Genomic DNA, 24,847 nt, shown 5'->3' with positions numbered 1-24,847 from the left:
AATATTTACAAATTCGCACCATTTTATTTAGATAAATAATGTTTAAACTAATCTGTAACAATATATTTAAAGTTTGTTTATAATGTTTTCCAACACTGTGACAGCGTCAAATAAACGCTGACCGTTTTTCTAGCCAACTTCCTCCACCTTTTAAAATACAATGTTTTGAATATAGGAATTAAATTTGTTTTAAATGAAAAAAAGAACAAATTCTGTCAATTATCTAAAGTTGGGAAAATTTTACATATTAAATCATTTCATAATTTTTGCCTAATGAAACAAAAATAAAATTGTGGAAAAAATCTCATTCACACAACAGTCAGATCTACATAAGCCGAATGGGTTTGGCCAAGGATTGTCTTGTAAATGCTATTTACTAACACTTACCGGTAAGATTTGATAATTGTTTATACTGCTACAACAATAAATACATTATTGCTTCTGTGTATTTACAGATTGTATAAGAAACCGCACTCAACTCCATTTGTCCTATATAAAATATGAAATTGATGGGTTGGAACAATAATAATATGAAAAAAAAACAAGTAAAATGTTTTTTACATGAAGGAACAGTTTTCTTACTATTTTACACTTTCCACACTTACGAATGACCTCAACAGACATTCTCAGAAGGTAGACAAGGTATTTGAGGTGGTGAAAATAAATATTTGAGAAATCTTTACAAAAGAACATTTCTTTATTATATCATATATTTGCATTGGTTATATTTACTTTAACCATATATGTTGTGTATATATTTCGTTATAAATATAAAAAAATTGGACGGATTTTTAATTAAAAAAATTTGGACGGAATGTTTCAATATAAGGCACTAATTATCAATGTATAAATATTTTGATTACGAACTATTCGAGAATACATATGGACAACAATTTGCTCATTTGAGATACATAAGTGTGTAGATGTAAAATAATCTACCTTTGTGCTTATGTTGCAAAATGCACTGCGTACATTGTTTTGTAGAAATTATGATATATATGTATAAACGTGAAAGCACACATTTTTTGTATGAGTGCTGCTTTAACAAGTCATACCTTCTTTATACTTAACCTAAGGTATTTGTTATTATAAGTGTCAATTTTTGAACTATTTTGGAATTATTTTAGTAATATTGTTTAAAAAAATAGTAATTCTTTTTAAATACCTAAAGTATAGATGGAATAATTTGCTTCTCAAAATCCTAACAGAAAAGCACATACCATAATGAAAAGCGGTATGGAAACCATTAATTGCGCTGCACCAGCATAACAATCAGTGATACGTCGGGCACGCATAAAGTTGCTGCCCAAGTAGATATCGTAGCGACGTTGATTAGGTGGTATAACACGAAGTTGGCGTGTGGCGTCTTGGAAGATTAGATCGTAAAAGCCCATCGGGGAAGAGAACATACTGAAGCTAAACGTATCGGTATTTTTGCGACCGTACAGTTGTTGGGCGTAGGTTAATAAATTAATATATGCATTAATTTGAGTGTCATTGTAGTTGACACCACCACGCGTTACAATCGCATTTGCCTTAACCTTACCCAAATTACATTTTTTATAGTCATGCAACTCAGCGCGAGTACCTGCAATAATTTATGTGTTTAATTAGAGTTAAAACAAATTTCTTTGTTGTAGTTTACCATCGGTACAAAGTAATTCAAAATCATCGTTGAGTGTGTTTCGCGCCCACCACTCTTTACGTTTGCCACCAGTACTTTCCATAACAGTCGTATGCTTCATAAACGCTACATGTCCGCCGCCCTCCACTAGACAACGGAATGCACCCGTATGACCATAGTAATCTTCAGATGCATCACGTCTACAATAACGATAGCTGGTGCCATGACAGAGATCACACATGCTGTCGTAGGGTACCCCAGTGTTATATTCATTACTGATAGCGCCAGGTATACACGACTTCGTGAAGTATTCAGCAGCAGCACGTATTGAATCGCAACCGTACGGGCGTATCCAACCGTTCGATATGAGGAAGGCCATTGGATAGGTCCAGCCAGCAGCGGTGTTAATGCCTGTGTGACATGTGTACTTGCCCTTTAGATATGTCAGTTCAGTGTCCGGATCTTCTTCCTTTGCGACGGCTACAACATAATACTCCGGTTCGCCCAAATTGTAAACTTCAGACATAAAAGGAATCAAGTCATAATTCAAACCACCAGTATATACATCGCCAGCATCAAATACGGCGATATCAGCTTTTCCGGATTGGATCCATTGCATGCAATTAATGTGCGAATGTTCCTTTTTGCATATCAATTCAGGTTTTAATATTTGCGCTTTTAAAGCAATCTAAGGAAATAAAGATGTACGTTAATCAAATACAATTTTTATAAAAGCAAAAGAAACCTACCTTCATTTTAATACATTTCTCCAGCTCTGGATCGGATGTTACGCACAGTGTCATACTAGGTACTGGACAATCACGTATGCCGTAAATGTAAGTGGTTGTGTCTTGCAAATGTTTGCTAAATGATTGATCATCTTCTGGAATTAATATTAGCGATCGTGCAGAATCCTGTAATTTGAGCATTGACAATAAAACAAAAAAAATTAAATTTGAAAATGTATTTATAGGTTTAAAGTCATTAAATTATTTTAAAAACGTTCACAGTACTCACCTGAAACATAAGGTTTGCTTTGCCATGACGACGTGACTCGAATATTCGGAATTTCTCATATAGAATGGTTTCGTTCGTACCTTCCGGATAATTGCGATCCGTTGTGAAACTTGAATCCAAATGATCATTGCGAAAACCGCTATTACCCCCATCATAATTATCATAAGGGTTTCGGTTGTATGTATTCGATGTGTCGTATGGATTATTTGAATTATACGGATTATTGCTATTTACTCCGTAAGTGTTACCGTATTGATCTTTATTATTTCCATTATAATTGAAATTATTTCCTGATTCGCCATTTAAACGTTTATTTTGCTCATTCGCTTCTTCACGCAGAGCATCTGAGTAAAGTTCAATTATACGTCTTAAAAATTGCTGGAATTTCTTTCGTTCGAATGAATTTCGTGCAGAGGAAGTGACGACTGCATCGGAGGGGATAACGCCCCAGTTGCATTGGCGGTATTCGCTGACAGGCACCCTTCGACCATCACGACAAAGCAGTTCAAAGCGATCAGGTGATAAACTACCTTTATTTTGGAAGAAGGAATCGATTAAAAAAAATTTAAGAATTGATATTGTAGCCAGCTTACTGAATTCGTTAGTTTGCAGCATTTCCGTGACTGTTGAGTCTCGCAGAAAAGCCACTTCACCAGCCTCGAGGAGACAACGAAATGCACCATCGTAGCCAAAGTAAGGATCTTTCGCAGAACACCTACCACCAGGTATTTTACCTGTGCACAGCGTACATAGTCTGTGGACAAAAAATATTTAAAATTATACAAACGTGTGAAGGGAATTTTTTTTAACATTTACTTATCAGAATTATCTCCAATCGGATTGTATTTGTTGATCAATGAGTACACGGCGCAAGAATTATTAAAATAATTGGCAGCGGTTTTGACTTGATTGTTACAGTCAACTACTTCCATGCCACCCTCACGTTGCAACTGCATATAAGAAAGTATATTAGCGAAAAATCAAAAAAAAAAAGTAATTATAATTACCGTATATATAGGCACAATCCAGCCGGCCATGCTACCAACCCACGGGAAGCAGGCACGTTTGTTTCGCAAATCTCTTAAACTGTAAACATCTTGCAAAGTGTCCTTTTTGACAACAGCGACAGCGTGATAATTTGCAAGTCCTCCGGCAAACTTCTCTTGCATTATAGGTACTAAAGAATTATATCTGCCAGCTGTAAAAACATCACCCGCATCAAGTGTTGTTACGTGTGCTTTCTCATGATCAATATGATGTATGCATTCATCCGCACTATAACCCAAAAAACATGTGAGATTCAAATAAGCATCATCAAATAAAGCTCGATCCCGTTCAATAGCAACGGTGAGGTTTTGACATTTATATTGCTCTTCAAGTGATTTGGTGCACCAAATTATGTTTTTAACTTGTCGCTCATATTCATAGTGATGTTGAGCATCTGTGAATGAAAGTAAATCAAATGTGACTTTCGGACAAATTAGAAGTTTAATAAAATATAAATTACTATGAACTTATATGTTATATTAATATCACTACTTTTATTAATAAAACATTATTAAACTAAGCAACGCCCCATCAATTGTTGCTTTTTGAATGCGTCATGTTTTCTTCCTCATCAAAACTAAGCAACTTTCGCATCGCATGTTCTTTTGATCTTACCTATATCCTTCCCTTGTAACAGGTATATAAATATGCTTAGTAAACATATTCGCAACATTTTGAGGTAGGTTTTAGTACTCTGCAATAAAAATTAAAAGATAAAATTTTTGTTTACAGCAATTTATGAAATGACACACCCAACAAAATGTTTAGAATGGCGGCAGTGCCAAAGCAAATAGCAAAGTGGAATAATGACAGCGAACGTCAACTCAAGAAAAATTTAGTGCATGTTTAGGTACAGCTTCAAAAGATCATCTGTATGGACTTTATTAAGCTATTTAGTTTGTTATAAGCTGTATACAAATTTTCATGATTTACATATACTATATTTAAATTCGTGCAAATACTAGTTATTCTTTTTTATTTAAATATGAAATTAGTACCGTTTCTTGGTTGTTTACCATTTTTTTTTACTACAGTTTTAATTGAATTGTGGCAACCCTAATACTTGGTATCAGCTGATGGCCGGTTATCAGTTCGCCCAATTGGATACGTGGATTTTCTTTAAATAATCAAGTATTGGAATCCATCATCCATTGTTTTTAACAATTTCATCTGGTTTTAACATTTTACATCTTGTTACCTCAGTATTGTGCCATCAAATCATTCCTTGTGTAAAATGTCGACAGCAAATTTACAAAGGGATGAGCTCTTATTGCTTTTTGATGTGGATGGTACACTAACCCATCCACGCAGCAATATTCAACCAGAATTTGAAGCATTCCTGTACTCAAAAGTGAAGCCGCGGGCAAATATTGCAACTGTTGGCGGTTCTGATTTGGAAAAAATGTTTGAACAATTGAATGGTAAAAAAATACTTGAGGAATTTGATTTTCTCTTCCCTGAAAATGGCTTAGTGCAAATTGATCATGGGAAAGAAGCTGGAAAACAAAACATAATACAACACCTTGGCGAACCCACTTTGAAACGGTTTATTAATTTTGTACTACGTTATTTGTCTGAACTGGATTTGCCAATTAAGCGTGGTACTTTCATAGAATTCAGAAATGGTATGATGAATGTATGCCCAATGGGTAGACAATGTACGCGTTCGGAGCGAAACATGTTCGTCGAATACGAGAAAAAACATCCTGTGCGTGAAGAAATGATTAAAATACTTCAAAAAGAATTCGTAGATGTTGATCTACAATACAGTATTGGTGGCCAAATCAGTTTTGACGTGTTTCCAAAAGGTTGGGATAAAACATATTCTCTGCGATATATTGAGGCCAATTACAAATTTAAAGAAATACACTTTTTCGGTGATAAGACTGAACCCGGCGGCAACGATTACGAAATTTTTATTGACCCACGCGTGATATCGCATAAAGTCGCCACGCCTGATGACACGCGCCGTATACTTACAGAATTGCTGCAACTTTCCAATCCTTAAATTGCATTTTATGTCTTTCCTTGCTTGCTCTTTTAACATTTAATAAGAATCGTTAATAATAAATATATAGCCAAGTATTTTTCTAAAAGACTTACAAAGACGAAAATCTATGTAATATCTGAGTTTATTAATTATTGTAATTAACAATTAATCAGTTTCCATTCCCGCGTCATCGCCATCACTGTCACTATCACTTTCAGAGCTATCATCCTCATTCTCATCCGAATCGCTACTTTCACTGTCAACCCATTCATGTGCGTTCATATCGTTGGGAATGATAGATTTCCATTCATCCAATTTATGCAAATCCAAAGCATAGAAATCGTTGAATGTGTATTGTTTGTTATCTTCCTCGTAAAGCCCACCATATACGTATAGCACACCTTTCGATACGCATAAACCAGAGTTCATGCGGGGTGAAGGCACATTCTTCGGTCGTCTATTTGGGAACAAACTGGGTACTTTCGGTAAAGACGCGTTGCTACTTATACTGGGTCCTGCCACTGTAACGGTAAATACGCCATCTGTACTTGTTGTCTCAGCAGAGTTTGTAGCCACTTCCATTTCGACATCCTGCGCAGTTGCTTCTTGGTTTTTCTTGTTAATGTTCTTTTCCTTTTTAGCTATTTCCAATAATCGCCAGGTTTGCGTAGCTAAATCCAATGACAAAAGCTCCTCTCCGAACTGTCCTTTTATATCTTCCTCATCTTCATCAATGTCCATGACACCACCAAAACAATACGACTTACCATTAGGAGCAGTCGTACAACTAACACTACTCCGTGGCAGGGGCCTATAACCACCAGGTTTTACTGTGACCCATTTAAATTTATCAGGATTGGCCTCTGCAATAAAAATTTTTTAAGTGTTTGAAAAATGAGACCATAACTGTATTTACCAAAAGTTGACAAGAAAAAACTTACTATCAGCCACAAGTGAAAACATATCTGTATGTACTACACCACGGTCTGCATCTTTCTTAATTGCTGCTTTTGAATAACCACCCCATATAAGCACTTTACCATCGGGACAAGCAGCCATACAGCAACCGGAACGCGGTGCCGGTACAAGGGCACCACTTACGTCGACCTTCAACCAAACATATGATTCCAACGAAAAGATGTGTACGTCGTTAAAGTATCGGTAAGACTGATTATTATCGTGGAAGCCTCCAAAAATAAATAGACGTTTTTTGTTTGCAACCATTCTATGTCCGCTACGGGCGCTCGGTCCATTTGGTGCATTCACTTTTTCCCATGTACGCGTTTTCATACGCATCACCCAAAGATCTTTATAATGATAAAATTGCAGCTGCGACGGACTGGCATGCTCTCCACCGAACATCTTTAAAAAATGGAAGTTTTTTAGAATGCGTAAAGGAGAATACTTAAAAAAATACCCATAATTGGCCGCCATCCGTCGCTACAGCGATCATTTGATGACCGCTACGTGGTGCTGGTCCTGCTGGTGATTGCACTTGCTTCCATTCATTTTTCGCAATATTATAGAAAAACAAATCATTGTAAACACAAACCCGTTGACCATTATAAAATTCTCCTCCAAAAAGTATGAGCTCATCTTTTTCGGGATGAGCGACCAAAGTGAAATTCGAACGTGGCGTTGGTGGTGGACAAATCTCTTCCGTCACGGTTTTACGCCGTGTTTCCTCAGCCTCTAATTTAGCTACCACCTCTGCTATATCAGTCTAAAAATTGTTATTGTGAGATGATGTATCTATTACAATTGTTTACTATTTATAATAACATACCTCACCAAGCTTCTCCAACATACGCTTTTGTTTGGCTGCCAATTTCTTATCCGTTTTCATAGCCGTCTTTTCAGCACCTTTACCTTTCTTCTTATTCTTATCCTTCTTACCCATGATTAATAAAATAAATTTAAATGTTTAATGTAATTTAGTTAAAGTCTATTGCAAAATTTTATAAATAAAACACCGGTTGCACGTGTATGTTGCAGGTATGCACAGAGCCATAGAAAAATTAGGAAATAAATTTATTTGCTGTGGATTTGCTTTACTTTTTGAAAACTACTTTATTGTAAAATATTTTGTATTTAATTACTGGTTTTCATCTTTATTTTATTAAAAGAATAAGTTTGTAAAGTTTTTGTACAAAAATTTTAGTTGCAAATTTAAAAAAAAAAATAATAAAAGATCAATATCAATGCGTCACGTCTTTTGAAACTCTTCATGGTTATGAAGTATAAGATTTATTTTATTATTATCTTTTATTTATTTTATACCAAAAAGTATTTTTGTTTTAACGTTTTCTTTATTACACTGACCCCAAAACTTTTTTGTTTGTACCAGAGAACGTAAATAAAAAGTGATATACGTTCTCTGAAATGCCTTTGAGTGGATTTAGCAAAGTCACAAGCCAATATCAAATTGTCCACAGATGTCGCTGTTTATTTATGCTTGTCCAACAGCAATCAACCTATCAAAAACTAATTTAAAATTTACATACAGACGTTACTAAGAGTCTGAACTGATAAAATAGTTGGTAAAAATTGAACAAGTCTGTTTTTACTTTTGTAACTTATTTTCTCCTCCTCCTCAGGTATAAAAAGTGTTACAAGCTATAAATTAGCTACTTCATAACGATTGATTGGTATGAGGACTGCCAGAGGTCCACGTCTCAACACACTCAAGTGAAATTCCAACATTTAAAAACTGTTTATAAAAATATTTATTTATGTTATACAGATTTTGTATTTTTCATGGCTTTAAATAGCAATACATTTAAGTAGTATACAAGCATATAATTTAATCATATTACACATATACACAGAGCATAAGTAATAATAGGCTTTATATCTAGTTCCGCTTATTTCCAATATCACCTACATACATATTTACATAGATTTCAATATTGTGGAACTTGCAAACTTCCACTGCTCGCCGAAGTCCGACCATTTCTCGACCAACTCGAATCGAAACCATAAGCACAATCCGAGTCCGAATCCACTAGTGTATCTGATGGAACGCGACCAAGCGGTGCACGTTTTTGATTTGGCGTTGTTGGCATACTGCTGTAGCCAGCTATTAGATTCGTACTGGAATTCGATGATGAAATGGAATCACGTGGTGAATCTGTTACAAGCGACGATGGCACCGATGAGCGCATTGCCGGTGTTGTCATGGTTTTTTGCCTCTTTTTTACAAGCGTATCGATGGTTTTTGGAGGTGGCATCATTTCTCTGTCATCTTGTTCATCTTCAACATGATGTTGTATATTGTCAGCTGAACCCCATGATTTATGTAATTTCTCAAATTTCCTCTGTAAACTATTCATGTTGACCGGAACGCTAGCCCGTGAGCCTATATTATGCTTTTTGTTATTACTTTTATTACTAGATTTGCTGCTAATCGTATCAGTGCCTAAGGGTTTGGTCTTCATCGTCATCGGATTCCGTGTCATACCAGCGGCAGGATGATGACGATGACTTTGCAGACGGTGTTGGTGAGACCGCTGGTGATGGCGACTTGCTGCTCCCGCTTGGGAGAGTGTGTGCCCATTTCCCACTCCCAAGAAGTTGCTGAATGCTTCGGTTGTCTTCTTCACTCGGACATTCAAAGAACCAATCCGAAGGAATCCGGAATCTTTTTCCGCTGTTAATAAATACAAGCAGAGGTTAGTTATAGGGAAACAAAAAAATGTCATATTAAATATAAAATTAAATAAGTAGATTTTAGTTGAGATGTTGTCCGCCTAAATATTTGAGCTCACCTGTAGTTTTTTTCTTTGCCTTGATTTCTGTAAGGATTCGAAGAAAAATGCGATATTTTAGTTGAATTTATACAATTTGAAAAAAAAAAAACACAAAAGATCTACATTTCCAAGTGAAGAATATGCGAATGTACATGCAAATGTCGAGTCTTAATACATACATACATACTTATGACGGAGTGCTCCAGAAAGAGATGTTTAATGACTTAAAAGTGCAAAGTAAAGTGAAGTAAAGAAATAAAAGTAAAAACTGCGTGCAAAAGTTACAAGAAAAAAAGAATAAAAAATACTTACCGTCAGAGAAATACTACAAAATAGGTTTTCCGAACGCAAAGCGAGTACCAGATAATACAGTGTCTACAATATCTACTGCATAAATTAAAGCAACGCGCTACTAAAACTAAATAAATTTAAATAGATACATATGTATGTACAAAATATTATGTAATTTAAGAAAATAAATGCAAAAACAAACTTTAGTGTCTAAAACTAAGTAACTAAGAATTTGTGCAAAATATATTTTATTAAAACAAATGCCACAAACATGGAACACGTAGCAAAGAATGAAAATTTAAGTGTCAAAATAAAAAACGCATCACAAAACGTCAAAAGATCAAACAAACGAAAAATATTTGACAAATTAAGGAATGCAATTGTTGGAGCTTCGTTAGTCAGCGCTTGCATCAATCGCTTGCTCAAATAAATCTTGAACTCTTTTACGCCGACTAGGCTTGGTTGCGCTAGGTTCAACTTGCCTCCAGGAGTTAAAGGTGCCGCCAGCGACGCTGCCACCTTCGATCACATGTTGACGCATCGCTTGAATTTCTATATAAGATTGAGGCGACGACAATACAATATATTTGTAATATTAGAAATGGTTCAGAAACAATTTAGTTGTTGTTGTTTAATGGGTAAATGGTTTGCGCAGGCCGTTATGGATAGATGAACGCCATTTTCCTGAACACAAATGAGCACATATAGGATGCAAATGTTTTTGTTTTTTTATTTACTAAAGGCAAATCGGCAATGTGGGCGTTACGTTTTTTAAAAACAAATGTGATGCTTTAAACGTTGTTTTTGTTTTCTTGGGTACATAGAAATGATAGTTAGTTGTTTACTTGCGGCATTATACAGACACCATGCGATATGCGCGTTTAGTAGTATGCCGTCGATCTCAGCATTATCCGCTTTGAGTGCGTGCATGAGGAATGAAAAATAAATTTATTATATTATATTTGAAAGTACACGCAAGTTTATGTGCCTGTGTTTGTGTGAAGTAAGTGATGATCATGTTTTATAAATAATGCATTCAAATATTTGTTTTGTGCTGTGAAGCTAATTTATTAAAAATACAAATTAAAATATAGAAAAAAAATAAAAATAAAATAAGTTTAATAAAAAACTAAATTTAATTTTTTAAGGCTGCTGTGATTGTATGAAATTCTTTTATACGTTTGCTAACCCTAAAATATGACATATTTTAGAACCTGCTTTGGTATGAGAATTTTTTTTTTAATAAAGCAACATTTTTAATATTAATAAAAATATAATAATAATAAATAAAAATTATGATTTTTTACACATATTCAGAAGTATTCCAACAGACCTTTTTAAGTGTTCTTTTACAAAAAAATAAAATAAAAAATTAAAAAAATATAAAAAATAAAAAAAATTAAAAAAAAAATAAAAAAAATAACAATTGAATTAACATTTAAAACAATACGGGTCTAAAAAAAATCCATAACCGGATTAAAAATTCAGAATAAATTTTACTTTAAAAATTTTATTTACTTTCAAAAGTACTGAATTTTCTAACTGAGAATAATTGCAAATTTTGTAAGAAATGTAAAAAAAAAATATTAATTATATAGACGCATATAGGATTTTTTTATAAAAATAAAAATACATATAATAAAATGCTAAAAAGTAAAAAAATTAAATTACTAAAAAGGCCGTCAAAGCTTTGTTTACTACATAAGTAAAGTGTATTATTATTGTTATTGTATGTATATAGAGATATATTATTTAGTAACAATGTTTAGTTATGTAGGTGTAAGTAATAAAATTGCAATTAAAAATCATGCGAGCAAGAAAAAAATAAATTAAAATAAAAATAAGAATAAATACATAAGCGGTTACAATCCTCCGAAAAAAAATTTGGGTTAGAATAAAATGTTAGGTTAGTTAAGTGAAATAAAATTGCTTGCATAAAATTAAAATAATAAAATTAAAAATGTCCACAAATCGGTTGAAAATAAAATTTAGCTAAAAAAAATGAAAATAATAGTGATTGTTTAAGAGCAACTAAAATATTTGTAAATGCCACAATAGTCATAAGCCGGGTGTACGAGTAATGTAGTGGTTTTACTCCGCAAGCAGCTGATTAGTTACAGGCTTGTTGGTAGTTTGGGTGCCAGCGACGGCAGCACGCAAAGTTTTACGAAAGAAACTCTCCTTACGCCGTGGCGTGGTGCCTTTTTTTGTAGCTTTTTGATTTTTTTCCGTAGATTGTGGTGTTGCACCGCCGCTACCACTGCCACTGCCGCCACTATTGCCACTTTTACCACTTCCACCACTAGTTATCGAAGCGCCACCCTCAGCGCTCGGACGACGCTCTGGAGTACCAGGCGATTTAATGTTATTATTGTTATTGCTTTTATTTAGCTGCAGGCTGAGCGGTGAAGTGGGTGGCGACAGCATTTCACATGGCTCTAAAAGATCTTGTTCCGGTGAGAAAAGAGATGCGGCCAACGCTTTTTTCGGACGACGACGTGAAATGGGCGCTGTGCCGGTCATAAGCGATTGGGCACGCGAGACAGTGGCAGCCTTACTGTTCGGCGATATTGTCGCGTAGGCTTTCGGTATATATTTTTTGTTGCGTACACTGCTGCCGCTGGCACCTTTCAAAAGCGTGCGCGCCCAGTTGTTGTTATTGTTGTTGGGTTCAATTTCATGCACATAGTAATCATTGTAGTACTCACTGCTGAAGGTTGACGGTGAGACGCTGGTGCTTTGTTTGCTGTAATCCAACGGTTTGTTGCCGCTCCAGTCCGTTAGATCCCGATTGGCCTCTGTAATGAAATTTTTTCGACAAAACAAACAAAGTTGTTATCGCTTTAATTGTATGTATGTTTGTTAATCGAGTTCGAAATTGTTTGGGGGGAGAGCGGTCTTTATCGCTTTAGCGCTTATCACTTCGACTACTTGGGTAAATGGTTAAACGTTTGAAAGTGCCGCCCAAAAGTCTAAATTATCTAATAAATTCGTTAAACTGTCAATAACCGAATTTTAATGTCATTGTTGCTTCCATCGCCTCACATACGAACTTCCGCCTAATATCACTTAAAACACTCGTGTGTTTCTACTACCTTCTGTCGTATCTATAACTGATATGATTGAATGATCACCGAAAATCACAGTCGATTACTGAGCAAATATTGAACTTATAATTGGGCAATTAAAAGAATTTCCAGCAACGCGACAATAAGGGCAGAAGTGTGGCAGGGTGATCAGATAACTGAAAAATATTAATAAAGACGATAAAAGCAGAATGCCGACATGGGGCCACCGTTTGTTTTCGAGTAATAACCAATCATGGATATCAGTTTAAGTATGTGACCTTAGACGTACGTTTGAACGGTATCTCGTATTACTTCAAATACATAACGATTTTAGTAATTCGTTGTTGAATGTAAAATTTGTGACATTCTTGAAATTAATTATAATGTATTATGTCTACGAGTGCTCGCTCTTAATCTTCTCTGTTTCTTTAATTATTCTTTTTTATATGAAGTATAGGTTGTTATTGTATCGGTGGTTTGGAGAGCTGAAGGTTTAAAATAAGATTTTATGTAATCCTTCTCAGACTCAAAAAAAAAAAATCCTTCAAAGGGTCAAGAAGCCTCATAGCATCAATCCGATATTGAATTGTTGCAGTATCATTACAACAAATGCATTACTCCATGGAGATTATGTCAAAGAATATTATACCATATTTTCTTAAAAAAAAACTTTATTTCAAAAGTTTACAGCAGAATCACTGGGAACTGTAAAGTCGATGAGTTTGCTAGAAACTTTACTCCAATTTTATGAGCAACGAGTTGGTATTCCGCGGTTTTCATTCGCTATCCCTGACCACTTGCTCTTGCTCTCACTGAACTCTGTCCAATGGGTACATGCGATAAGATTACAAAACTTGTCGGAAGCAATTTGCTGAAGCTGTGTGGAGAAGGCGAAGTGGAATCATCTAGATACTTTCGTCCCAACTGTTCAGTTTTTGACACACTTGCCAGAGGTTGAAACATTGTGGTAGTTACACTTTCAGGGACCTGGCCAAAGGGGCCATGGGATTTATTTTAGTGGCCTTAACAAATTTGTGGTAAGCCTATTACACTTCGTCGATTTATAAAAGCCTCATGATCTTAAAAATAATACGTCAACACATTTTTTTTAAATAACTTAGAATCATTCTTAGGTTGGATGGTACAAAGATGCACAATGTAGGTACTTAACCGACAATATGATTAAAACTGTGCGACTGATTCGAAGCTGGAAGCATAAATAATAACTTATGATGAAATATAGATGATAAATAGTAATCCCAAATTTAAAAAATAATAACAGGTCATTTGAAAAGTGACCGGCCTGACAGAGATGGCGCTACTAGATTTTTAGTTAGCTAACCTTCGATGTGAATTAAATCGTTTTGAGTGAAGCAATTTTTGATAAAAAGAAATTTCGCGGAAAATATTACTTTTTGAAGGGGAAAATACGGTTTAAACAAAAGCTTTGCAGGATGACGAGTTTCCGGACAATGCCCTATGAAAATCAGTCATCAAGGATTGGTATGCTAAGTTTAGACGTGGTGAAATGAGCACAAAAGACGATGAACCCACTGGATACCCAAAAGAAGTAGTTGAATATCATAACAGTTACGAATATGTGGGTATGAGAAAGCTCTGTGCAAAGTGGGTGCCGCGCGAGCTTACTTTAACCCAAAAATAACGACGAGTTGATGATTTGGAGCAGTATTTGAAGATGTTCAAGCGTAATAAACCAACATTTTTGGCCTACGTGATAATGGATAAAACCTGATTCCATCATTTCACTCCGAAGTTCAATAGACAGTCATTCGATTAACACGTTGCATCCGCTCCAAAGCATGTAAAAACACAAAGGTCGGCTGGCAAGTTTATGGCCTCTGTATTTTGGGATTCGCATGGAATAATTCTTATTGGTTATCTTTAAGAAGGAAGGACCCGCAACAACGACTATTACATGGCGTTATTGGACCGTTTGAAGCACGAAATAGCCGTAAAACAGTCGCATTTGAAGAAAAAGTAAGTGCAAGGCATTGTACAGTGTCAGAAGTCAGCGAAAACGATGGCAAAAATCTCTGAATTGGACTTCGAATTCACCATATTCTCGAGATCTGGTCCACAGCGACTATTTCCTGTCCTCAGATCTCAAAAGAATGCTCGCTGGTAAGAAATTTTCGTCGAATGAAGGGTGTTCGCCGAAAATTAAGTCTATTTTGAAGCAAAGGACAAATCGTATTACAAAAATAGTTTCGAAAAGTTGGAGGTTCGATATAATCAGTGTATCACCCTTGAAGGAAACTATATTGAATTAAAAAACGAATTTTGCAAAAAAAAATAAATTTTGGTGTTTTCAATTGACCTGTTGAGGCATGTAGCTTAATTCGACTTAACCTATTTTGAGTTATGAGACAAATATGTTGTAAATGTATACTGTTATATACTATATAATAATAATATACTATAAATGTTAGTCAAGCTTTTAATTAAGAAACAGTGATAAACTTACTGTAAACATTGACGAGCAACTCAAAAACATCAGCCCTTCCGAACTGCATTGAAATGTGTAAAGGAGTATAACCCTAAAGGGGATGAATGAAAAAAGTGAAAATAAAAAGCACAATTAAAAACCACAAGCTATTTTAAATAATGAAAGGCTTAAAATTACAACTACTGAAACAACCAAAAACACGTGTACACACACATACATATGTATGTATGCATGTAAATACACCAAATTAAAATCCTAACAAATTTCAAGTCAACCGAAATAAATTTTTGAAAAGCGATACAAATTGGCAACATATACATACATACATACATACATAGAAATAAACATAACGCTTATGCATAGGTGTATAGATATATGTATATATGTAAGTTTGTTTGCTTTTGCGACATGAATTCGAAAAGAAATTGTCAATCAAGTTTGCTGCATTTTAAAATCTCGCCGAAATTGACATTGTCTCGACCGCTGTTGTGTAACATTTCATTTCATTTCGATTCATTTCATTTGTTGTAGCAATTCGAAATCTGTTACACGACTTGCGTTCTTTTCAATCACACAGCGAATACGAAATTTTACAAGTGGCACACATACAAACATGACAATTGAGACTAGGTTGCGTATCGAAAAGAGTATGATACGTTTTTTCTCCTGCGCCTCCTGGGAGGTGGTAGGCATACGCATAGAAAAGGGTTGTCGTAACATCCTGCCGTTTCGTGTGGATATGAGCGAACAGCTTGTGTCACATTTGGCGTTGAAACAAAGAGGAAAGTGACTGGCAGGCGCAACATTCCAATTGAACAAACTCTGCCAATTTCGCGCATTTTAAAATTGTACAAATAACTCAATGTATTTCGTATTAATAAAATGTGACTTCATTCTGCATGAATTCGTGTTCATGCGTCAGTGTAAGACATAGTATTGGCTTCAATATGAACGCGACTACCTTTGTTCCCGATAATTTTGAAGAAATATGGTAATGCAGGAAAATCATATTGAAAGTGCGATTGTGTACAGTGGTTTTGTTGCCCTGGATATAAGCCCTCTTATGGATATACTACTATGAGCAAAAAATAGTAGTGAGACTTTGTTCATAATTTTAAAATTCTGAATTTATTCTTCAAAATCTATGTCGTCCCGCTCAAAGTTATCCTCCTTGCCCCCAATACACTTGTGTCAACGTTTTTTCAACCCTTCGAAACAGTTGTTAAAATCAATTTCGGGAATAGCTTTCGCTGAGCGTAGCGATTCACGACTAATGTCTTCTATTGACTCAAAACGGTTTCTCAGGGCGGTCGTCTGAGTTTGCTGAATAGCCACAAGCCTCACGGAGCTAAATCAGGCGAATACGGTGTTTGCAGCACGTTAATGGTAGAATATTTGCGATGGTGCATTATCGTGGTATCAAAATCAAGAGTTGTCGGCCCATAACTCTGGCCTTTTTTAGGAATAGTTTCGCGCAAACGACGGATAACACTGAAATAGTATTCCTTGTTGACAGTTTAGCCGGTCGCAAAGAGTTAGCAGTGCACCACACCTCGATAATCGAAGAAAACTGTCAACATTACCTTGATTTTTGACCTGTTTTTTTCGACTTCGGCTCACCTTTGCCACGATATTTGGCCGATTAATCGTCTGTGTCCGTGTCATAAGCATAGATCCAATTCTCATCGCCAGTAATAATACCTTTCATGACATCCTGGTAGACGAAAGACATTGTTTCACAGACTTTAACGCGACGCTGTTTTTCGAAAAAATAGAGTGATTTTGGCACCAATCGGGTTTTCACTTTTCTTAGGCCCAAATGATCTTTTAAAATGGTTTTCACTGATCCTTCCGATATTCCAAAGATTTCAGTAAGACCTCTGACTGTTAAACGTCGATTCTCAAGCACCAATTCCTTTATTTTATTGACTTGTTGATCATCAGTTGATTCTGGTGGCCGTCCTGAGCGTGTTTCGTCGTCAACGCATTCCTGATCCTCTTGAATAATTTGAACCAATCAAAAAAACTTACTCGCGAGAAACAATTATCACCGAAGGTCTTTACCAACATTATGAACGTTTCGGCACCAGAAATTTGTTGCCACACACAAAATTTAATGAACTCCTTTGTTGAATATTTTCATTCATCGTAAAAATCGCCGTATACACTTTATGTACTTCAGAAAGTCAGGCGTATACCAAACGCTAATAATTATTTTGATGTGACATTTGGTATAGATTGCACTGATAGTCATGCCAACATACGAAAAAATATTTCGAGGAATGGTATTTCGAGTGAAATTTAAAAGTTTTACTACTTTTTGCTCACAATAGTATATGTTACATTTTAATGAAAGCAATTTAATGTGTCCCTTCTTTTATAATTTTCCAGTCGACAATCTTTAAGGACCAGCAGTAATCTGCAATGATGTGACGCTTCCATCAACATTGATAACTTCCATTCATAATTTTTAGACACTATTGGAACGACTCTCCTGTCTCCTCACAATAATTTTCTAAATTATCCGGAAATCTATACACATAATAGCGGAGATCGACCAATTTTTCCATATTAGCTCACTGAATCTGCCACCAAATTTTTCACAATTTCTTCATAATTTGGTATTTTATGGTTAACCAAGGAATTTTCAACTATCACCTCAAAACTCTTTCAGAACAGTCATAACGTAAATAACTAACTTTAACTATCATTAACTGCTATCTCAAATATTCCAGCTTACAACTTTTCCATATTAAGTTACGGAAATTTTCTATAAATCTAATTACAACAATTATAGTATAAAATATTGTTATTAATTATTTAATAAATATTTGAAATTATTTTGTTTTTACTTACGCCATTCTGTAAATGATGATCAGGTGATCAGGATATTTGCATAAATTTGAAATAGAAAATAATATTTCCGTTATTAGTTTGAAATTTAAATACGTACTAGTATGGTAGAGTACAAATAAACAGTTAAGTTAACACAAACCGATCTCGCATCCACGTCCGCTTTGTGTGTGCCCGCTATTAATTTAACCACGTCCTGGTTACCATGCTTGGCAGCCCAATGTAGTGCGGTCTAAAACAATAAAAAAAAGTAAAAAATTAAAATTATTTATATTCTGCGGAAATCAATTTTGTTATCTAGGGCTCTATTTTGTAAATCGATTTGAAAAAAATTTACTGGAATTTGGTGAATCGCTTTTCGCTTTTTCAATCAAATTTTCAAATAAAATATTCGCTAGCTTTGGAATTGTAGAAAGCAGAAAACGAAAAATATAAGTATTTCTTCTGGCATAGCGGGGTACAACTTTCGCATAATTATAAGATAGTAGTATTTTTGGGCCGATTGGATGAACCCACAGTACAGACCAATCAATGTGCCTTTAATCTATGGACAATGTCTTAAGGGGTTATAGGTAGTCAAAATTTTCAAAAAATTAATTTTTTTTTTGCATTTTCGTTAAGTGTAATATCTTAAAAATATTCTCTGAAAATTTCACGTTGATCAGATAATTAGTTTTTGAGTTATTCGACAAATAACAAAGAGAGCTCGGCCACTTCAAAGCGCTAGTGTGAAACTTTAAACGCGTTTTTCAAAACTATGTTTTTTGAACTTATGACAACTGTAACTCGAAAACCGCTCAAGATTTTAATGAAATGTATACAGTTTTTGAATACATAATAAACTTGGGCCTGACTGAAATGTTTTCCCAAAAATTTCCTGAGGCCGCCATTTTGATAATTTTTGAAACAAAAAAAAAAGAAAAAACCTTTTATCAGGCCCGAGTTTATCTATTTATAAAACTAATTTTTGTTGTCAGATTAATTTTAGATGTATCTCCAAGGACTTATGGTCACCGCAAGTACCCTTTTTTGGAACTGGGTCAACACAAAAAACTATAACTTTGGAATTTTTTTTCTTGTTTTGAAATTTTCGTGGCTTCAAGTCAACACATTCTATAATAATGCCATATTACTACTTTTGTAAAATAACACGATTCAATAGTAACAGGTTGAGATTCTTTATCGTTTCGAGACCGTCGACGAAACATGAATTTCTTAGTGTATACCAAAAAAGACTTATAAACTGTCAATACAGAGAACTTTACCGGACAAACTTGTTTCAAAGAAGGATAATGCTATCTTCCTTTCTGGGTTTTAGAAGGAGTGGCTTAAATTGATACGTTTTATGGTGGAAGGCTCTAGGAAAGACCACACTTTCAAAATAACTCGAGAGCGTGCCCGTAGACAACGTCGAAAGGTGTTTGGCTGTGAAAGTTGCTTAAGCGAACACATATCTAAACAATCGGATATTCTCACACAGTTTGACTTCATACCGGATCATTTGGAACATGGAGTCACCAAACCGAACACTGGCGGCTCCTTCTCTGCTCATATACCGACGAGGTCGTTATGGGTGGGAAGAAACCGTTGGAGGAGAGGGCCAGTGAGCTTCTTTGCGGACGCGTTAAAGCTTGGTGGAGGGGTTTGCTTTAAGTAGCTCTCTATCAACTCCTGCTTCAAACTTCTTAACTATTGCAGTGTCTTCCAAGCCGAGGTTGCAGCCATTATACAGGGTGCGGCAGTCAATCCCGCATTTTTGAAGTAGGTGTAAAAAAAACACGGACATAGATATCAAAATTATATTCATAAAATATTTTTCTACATTAAAAAGCATTTAAGAAACATTGAAAATAATCACTGTTTGAAAATAACATCAGCAAGATGGCGGCCTTCCCGTGCACGGCATTCGCGCAGGCGATTTGCGAAGCTGTTCATAACATCACGAAGCATAGGCTGAGGAATTCTCTCAATTTCTAGCCGGATTCTTGCCTTCAGTTCACCAACAGTATGAGGTCTTTCTTCGTACACTTTACTTTTTAGATAACCCCACAAGAAAAAATCACACGCAGTGAGGTCTGGTGAACGGGGCGGCCACGGAATCGGGCCATTGCGGGAAATCACTCGGTTTGGAAAAACTCCGTTAAGAACATTCATGCTCACGCGGGATGGTGATGTAAATCTAACCTCAAAATTCTTCGGACGGTTCTGTCAGAAATTCCAAGTGCCGTACTCTGTCGACGCGCTGATCTCCGAGGGCTTCTTCCCACAGCAATTCGAACGCGTTCAATATTCTCTGGAGTTCGCACTGATCTCGCACTGCCACCTCTTTTTCTTGTCGTTTCACCAATATTTTCAAAGTTTTCGACCCACAACTTTATTGCGTTTACCGAAGGCACTGGTCTATTGCGATTAATTTGAAAATGCGTTCGGAAACGACGCCGAGCGGCTACATAGCTACCACTTTGATAAAAAGCTTTCACGGCAAACGAACGTTGTTGCTTAGTCCACGGCTCCATGTCTACTGAAATGCTATGAATAGGACAACACAATGGTGACCTTGGCTGCTCGCCCCCCACCACTCCTACGCTCCTGCGCGCTATTTATAATTGCAGTATTGACTGCCGCACCCTGTAGTAATAGTAGATCTACTGCTCCAGAATGAAGCCTCTTTCCTTGGCATGGGCGCCAGGCCATAGCGGAATCGCAGGAAATTGCAAAGCTGATGAGCTAGCAAGAAAAGGAGCGGATCGGTGCTCCCATATCCTCTTGTGTTCTACTACTAGATAGCTGGGCTTCGCTGAAGCTTGGCCAGCCCTGGACCACCATCGGTGCATGCGCTGTCGCAAAAGCCTTTTGACCCAAGATCGTTCGCAAGAGATATAGTGACTTCTCTTGGGAGGTCAAGACTTAAACACTTATGGTATGCGGTCCACCTTCAGACGTCCCATGGAACTGGCGGGAGTGGAAATTTAACGCTTATGTAAATTTGTTTCGGCTCCTAAGCGTCTTGCTAATTTATAAGTTCAAACATATGAGTTCTTATTTTACATGGCTTCACAAAGCACTCCATACAGCAGTCCACGGGCGATCTTTCATCAGCCATCTAACCTAATCTACATCGAGAATCTGCAGGAAAAACAGCCATCTAACCTAATCTACATCGAGAATCTGCAGGAAAAACAGCCATCTGGCTCTACTGCGCCTAATTATTGCGCAAATTCAATACCGTATCCGTAAAAACGGTCTCATTTGGCAAAAAAAATACTCTTTTACCATGACAACGCACCAGTTGTGACTTCAGCCGTTGCCACGAATTAAGCTACGAATTGTTGTTCCATCCGAGATATTCTTCAGATATCCGCTCTTTCGAGTGCTTTCCAAACTTGAAAAATTCAAGCAACGGCCAGCTTTTTTAGTCAAATAAGAACGTTAGGCGCCGCCACGGAGTCCTACTTAGCGGATGTAATTTTATACGGGTCAAAAAAGAAGAGAAGCTATGTTCTATAGCTAGCTAAATTCTACCGAACTAAAAGGAAATTGTGTTAAAATTAAGCGCCATTTTTCAATATTTTCGTTTTTTCTTAAACTAAGTACTTAACGGATCCTTGCCGTCTCATTCTCAAAAACAATGTGTTTCATTCTGGTCCTCGAGGAAGTGCAAATACTAGTTTGCCCTCCATTCAAATAGACTTTTTCTAATCAGCGAGTTTCATTAGGAGCTTATAATACCAAAGCGGTTAAGCACTGAACCGCCGAATTGGATTCAATCTTCGAAAAAATTCTCTTTTATAAAATTGGCTATACTCAGTGAAAAACAATAGTCGAAGCCCAAAAGTCTAGTGTTAAGAAGAATGTGTATATGTGACACTCATAGATCGAACAGCCGACACATGGCAGGAAGGTGCAACTTGCATACAATACAGGCATACAAACACACATATATGGCTGTAGCAAGCGATAAGGTGCGTCCTATCGACTGAGCGGACAAAGTGTCTCGATGCGTGTTAGCAACAAAAATTACAAGCAGCTAAACAAATCGTTGAACAAAATAATACGACGTGCCATTAACAGGGACGAAAAATAAATTGCACTGAAATAGTGTGGCCTCTGGACTAACCCATTATTCGAGTATATGCGCGTGTGTAGCGATGTAGCAAAGTTTACAAAACTAACGCATACAATCAAGTGGAAACTGAGCGAGGACAGGAAATCTTAGTGGTCGCCATTGCCGTGGGCATTTGCTTGCCGACTTTGAAGGTATTTGAACGCCTCTCGAACAGTATGGCATTGCCGATAACAATGGCCGGCTCCGACGGTATCGCAACTGACGCATCTGTGCCTTTTTGCCCTAAATGGCCAATCTGCTCCACTTCAGAACACATTTGTTCGGCCATCAATTGAATTGCAACAGATGAGCTGAGGTGGCGGCACTGAATACCGGCTATTGACGCTGCCACTGCTGACCGCTCGTATATCGATGCATTGAGCACTCTATTCACTGGCAGACCCGGAGACATCAGCTGCAGCAGCAGCAGTAGCAGCAGCAAAAGCAGTAGCAGCTAAAGCGAAATAAATAAATTGCCTTGCATAAGTGAATTCTTGTTTCAATTATTTTCATGTTAACATAATAATTTAGCAAAATAAAATGGTCCAGCCGAGTACGTTGCATACGGAAGATACATAGCCGTTGCGGGCAAGCGGTGTGAAGTTAGTTTAGTTTTAAGGCTAATGGTAAACTTTCCACAGAATTGTCTCCTCCACAATGTTCGTCGTTAGCTATGCAACGTGGCATACCAAATGCAACAGATTGTTGCTGCAACACCTTTCACATATACATATATGCTGCACGCCCGAGGACGAGAGCGCGGTTGGGAATACATAAGGTATCACGCTGAATTCTTGGGAATTTTCGGTTGAGCAGCGGTAGCTGGAACGGCGGCCAGCAGTCGATCGGTGATTGTATTGTTTTGATCTCATCGTCACAGTGGCCGCTGAGTTGCAGTATATCCAGATCAATGCTGCTGCTGTAGCACCTGTGATGGTGTACTTGGCTTAACCGCTGACTATCGCTTCATCTGCTTGTCGTCGGCATTTAATCTTAAACCATTGTCCTACTCATCTTTCAACGCTTGGTCAACGATTGTTTGGTCATTGGCTTGGTCGGTCGGTCGGTCGGTCGGTGGGTTTGGATTTTTACGGCCATTGGCCGCTGTCGTTGCCGGTGTTTGGTGATGAAGACAAATGTATTTCGGCAAAAATTAATTTTAATATATGTATACATGTTTTAAATAGCTGAACTTTTGTGCAAAGATTTCCGATTTTCCCAAGGCACATTTAAATAGTTCCCATATACCTTAGAAACAACAATTTCTGCTGGAATCAAATATTGGTTTGAAGTTTGGAAAATTTCTTGTGGTTAGCAATCGAGTTTGGTCCTTCTTCTTATATCAAATTGGCTATACTCCATCCATCCATCCATTTTTGTAGACGACAATAAAATCCGAAGAGGGTATGTCCGCGGAATGTAGAAAAATTGAAGAAGGCAAATATCGGTCTTTGGCGAATTGGAATCAAAAAGCGCATGGCTGCTGTATATATGAGTTCCTTTTCTCCTTCGATGTTAACTATCAAAACTTAGCTTAATGAGCCTCAAGGTGGCTATGCGCCGGTTTTTGATGAGCCATGTCCAGATAATCCAAAATGACTACAAAGGACGTCGCAAGTGTTCGAGAATTCGTATCGGTCGACTATCGATAGGGGTTACGCGAAATAGCTGATCGTAGACATTTCAAAGGACCAGGTGGGTTATACGATATCAGGAGTAATCCAAAGAATTTTCTGCGCCATTTCGTGTTCTACTATGAAACATAGATCGACTGGTTCTGGTGTATACCAATAAAGAACAGTCCAATTTTACCGAGCGAACCTGCTCTGAAGGAGGCAAATACAGTGTTGGGCCAGATGATATGAGCTGCTTTCTGGGGCACAAGGACTACACCGACGACTTGCAGATTATTATTCTTCGTTTAAAAAATTTACTTATTGTAATAATACGATTCGTTTTTCACTACATGAAAGAGCACAAAGTTTCAAACTTCTGTTTCGTTGTTCACATCATAGGGTATAATTTTATATATAGAAATAACGTAAGCAACTAAAGGGTTTCCCATCGCCTAAGCTATGCAAATCTTTGGCGAATTTTATTTTTATTTTCAAATTCTTTGCCGGTATATTTTTGCTATTCTCTTTGCAGCCGCCTGCGATTTTTATCAGCAAGTCGCAATCTTTGCCATCTTACAGCCAAACAAAGGATCTGAGTAAAAGTAGCAGCAAAGCTTGGGCAAAGGAATTCACTTCGGGAGATTTATAATGATTTTGTTTAAGCCGTAAAATGCCAACAATTCTATATAAGCAAACATACATATATTCATACATAGTTGCGAGTATTTGGTAGTGGCCAAAAAATATTCAAAAAGAAAAAAAATAAACAAAAATATAGAAATACCGAAATTTCTTTGTATTAAATAAAAACAAAATAACAAAAATTCACCGACGAATTCGGTTTGGTTTGAGTGTCACTTATCGCTTTGCAATGCAAGAGCGAAATATTTCGAGCATTTGCGACTGATCACGATTGAAACGAATGGACCTTATCGAAAGTGGCAGTGAGATATTTTGGCATAAAACAGGCGAGACTACAAGTGAAAACAGTAGTGTTTTTGGTAATAATTTTCGGCAGAT

General features: G+C 36.5%; 5 protein-coding genes across 6 annotated transcripts in view; 1 reads left to right on the top strand and 4 right to left on the bottom strand.

Annotated features, from left to right (window-relative positions):
* Positions 1–761: 761 nt before the first annotated feature.
* LOC120779136 (melanotransferrin) lies at positions 762–4,480 on the bottom strand. 2 transcript variants are annotated; one of them, XM_040111340.1, is made up of 9 exons: positions 4,441–4,480; positions 4,304–4,382; positions 3,649–4,082; positions 3,458–3,591; positions 3,235–3,395; positions 2,642–3,171; positions 2,374–2,538; positions 1,646–2,312; positions 762–1,588 (listed from the first exon to the last, which is right to left on the bottom strand). In XM_040111340.1, the coding sequence occupies exons 2-9, from the start codon at positions 4,359–4,361 to the stop codon at positions 1,194–1,196; spliced, it is 2,544 nt and encodes an 847-aa protein (XP_039967274.1). In that variant the 5' UTR covers positions 4,362–4,382; positions 4,441–4,480; the 3' UTR covers positions 762–1,193. The 2 variants fall into 2 exon arrangements, with proteins under 2 accessions (XP_039967274.1, XP_039967275.1); XM_040111341.1 differs by lacking the exon at positions 4,441–4,480 and having other exon boundaries at positions 4,304–4,424.
* Positions 4,481–4,774: 294 nt separating this feature from the next.
* Positions 4,775–5,811, top strand: LOC120779139 (phosphomannomutase). The gene has a single exon (XM_040111344.1). The coding sequence runs from the start codon at positions 4,923–4,925 to the stop codon at positions 5,694–5,696; it is 774 nt and encodes a 257-aa protein (XP_039967278.1). The 5' UTR covers positions 4,775–4,922; the 3' UTR covers positions 5,697–5,811.
* On the bottom strand, positions 5,772–7,656 carry LOC120779138 (kelch domain-containing protein 4). The gene is made up of 4 exons (XM_040111343.1): positions 7,465–7,656; positions 7,096–7,401; positions 6,620–7,040; positions 5,772–6,541 (listed from the first exon to the last, which is right to left on the bottom strand). The coding sequence occupies exons 1-4, from the start codon at positions 7,576–7,578 to the stop codon at positions 5,844–5,846; spliced, it is 1,539 nt and encodes a 512-aa protein (XP_039967277.1). The 5' UTR covers positions 7,579–7,656; the 3' UTR covers positions 5,772–5,843.
* Positions 7,657–8,392: 736 nt separating this feature from the next.
* LOC120777200 lies at positions 8,393–18,329 on the bottom strand. The gene is made up of 6 exons (XM_040108369.1): positions 18,249–18,329; positions 18,110–18,115; positions 15,272–15,344; positions 12,427–12,516; positions 9,446–9,472; positions 8,393–9,327 (listed from the first exon to the last, which is right to left on the bottom strand). Exons 3-6 carry the CDS (start codon positions 15,318–15,320, stop codon positions 8,582–8,584), a joined length of 912 nt encoding a protein of 303 aa, XP_039964303.1. The 5' UTR covers positions 15,321–15,344; positions 18,110–18,115; positions 18,249–18,329; the 3' UTR covers positions 8,393–8,581.
* LOC120777199 overlaps positions 18,273–24,847 on the bottom strand; it is a 132,040-nt gene continuing 125,465 nt past the window's right edge. Inside the window, exon 5 of the mRNA XM_040108368.1 lies at positions 18,273–18,343. Within this exon, the coding sequence (XP_039964302.1) occupies positions 18,339–18,343 (5 nt within the window). The 3' untranslated portion in view covers positions 18,273–18,338. The remainder of the gene's footprint in view (positions 18,344–24,847) is intronic.

Source organism: Bactrocera tryoni, chromosome 5 (assembly GCF_016617805.1).
Source record: "Bactrocera tryoni isolate S06 chromosome 5, CSIRO_BtryS06_freeze2, whole genome shotgun sequence".
Lineage (NCBI taxonomy): Eukaryota > Metazoa > Arthropoda > Insecta > Diptera > Tephritidae > Bactrocera > Bactrocera tryoni.
Note: the sequence above shows the minus strand (reverse complement) of the source record. Positions and strands in the feature narration are given on the sequence as shown.

Coding starts and splice junctions, on each gene's coding strand:
- LOC120779136 (XM_040111340.1), bottom strand. CDS start 4,361: ATGTTGCGAATATGTTTACTAAGCATATTTATATACCTGTTACAAGGG. Junction 4,083..4,303: donor GTTACAAGGGAAGGATATAG/GTAAGATCAAAA, acceptor TTTCATTCACAG/ATGCTCAACATCACTATGAA. Junction 3,396..3,457: donor ATTGGAGATAATTCTGATAA/GTAAATGTTAAA, acceptor TTTTGTCCACAG/ACTATGTACGCTGTGCACAG.
- LOC120779139 (XM_040111344.1), top strand. CDS start 4,923: ATGTCGACAGCAAATTTACAAAGGGATGAGCTCTTATTGCTTTTTGAT.
- LOC120779138 (XM_040111343.1), bottom strand. CDS start 7,578: ATGGGTAAGAAGGATAAGAATAAGAAGAAAGGTAAAGGTGCTGAAAAG. Junction 7,402..7,464: donor TGTTGGAGAAGCTTGGTGAG/GTATGTTATTAT, acceptor AACAATTTTTAG/ACTGATATAGCAGAGGTGGT. Junction 7,041..7,095: donor CGGATGGCGGCCAATTATGG/GTATTTTTTTAA, acceptor CATTTTTTAAAG/ATGTTCGGTGGAGAGCATGC.
- LOC120777200 (XM_040108369.1), bottom strand. CDS start 15,320: ATGCAGTTCGGAAGGGCTGATGTTTTTGAGTTGCTCGTCAATGTTTAC. Junction 12,517..15,271: donor GTTGCTCGTCAATGTTTACA/GTAAGTTTATCA, acceptor ATTTCATTACAG/AGGCCAATCGGGATCTAACG. Junction 9,328..9,445: donor GGCAAAGAAAAAAACTACAG/GTGAGCTCAAAT, acceptor ATTTATTAACAG/CGGAAAAAGATTCCGGATTC.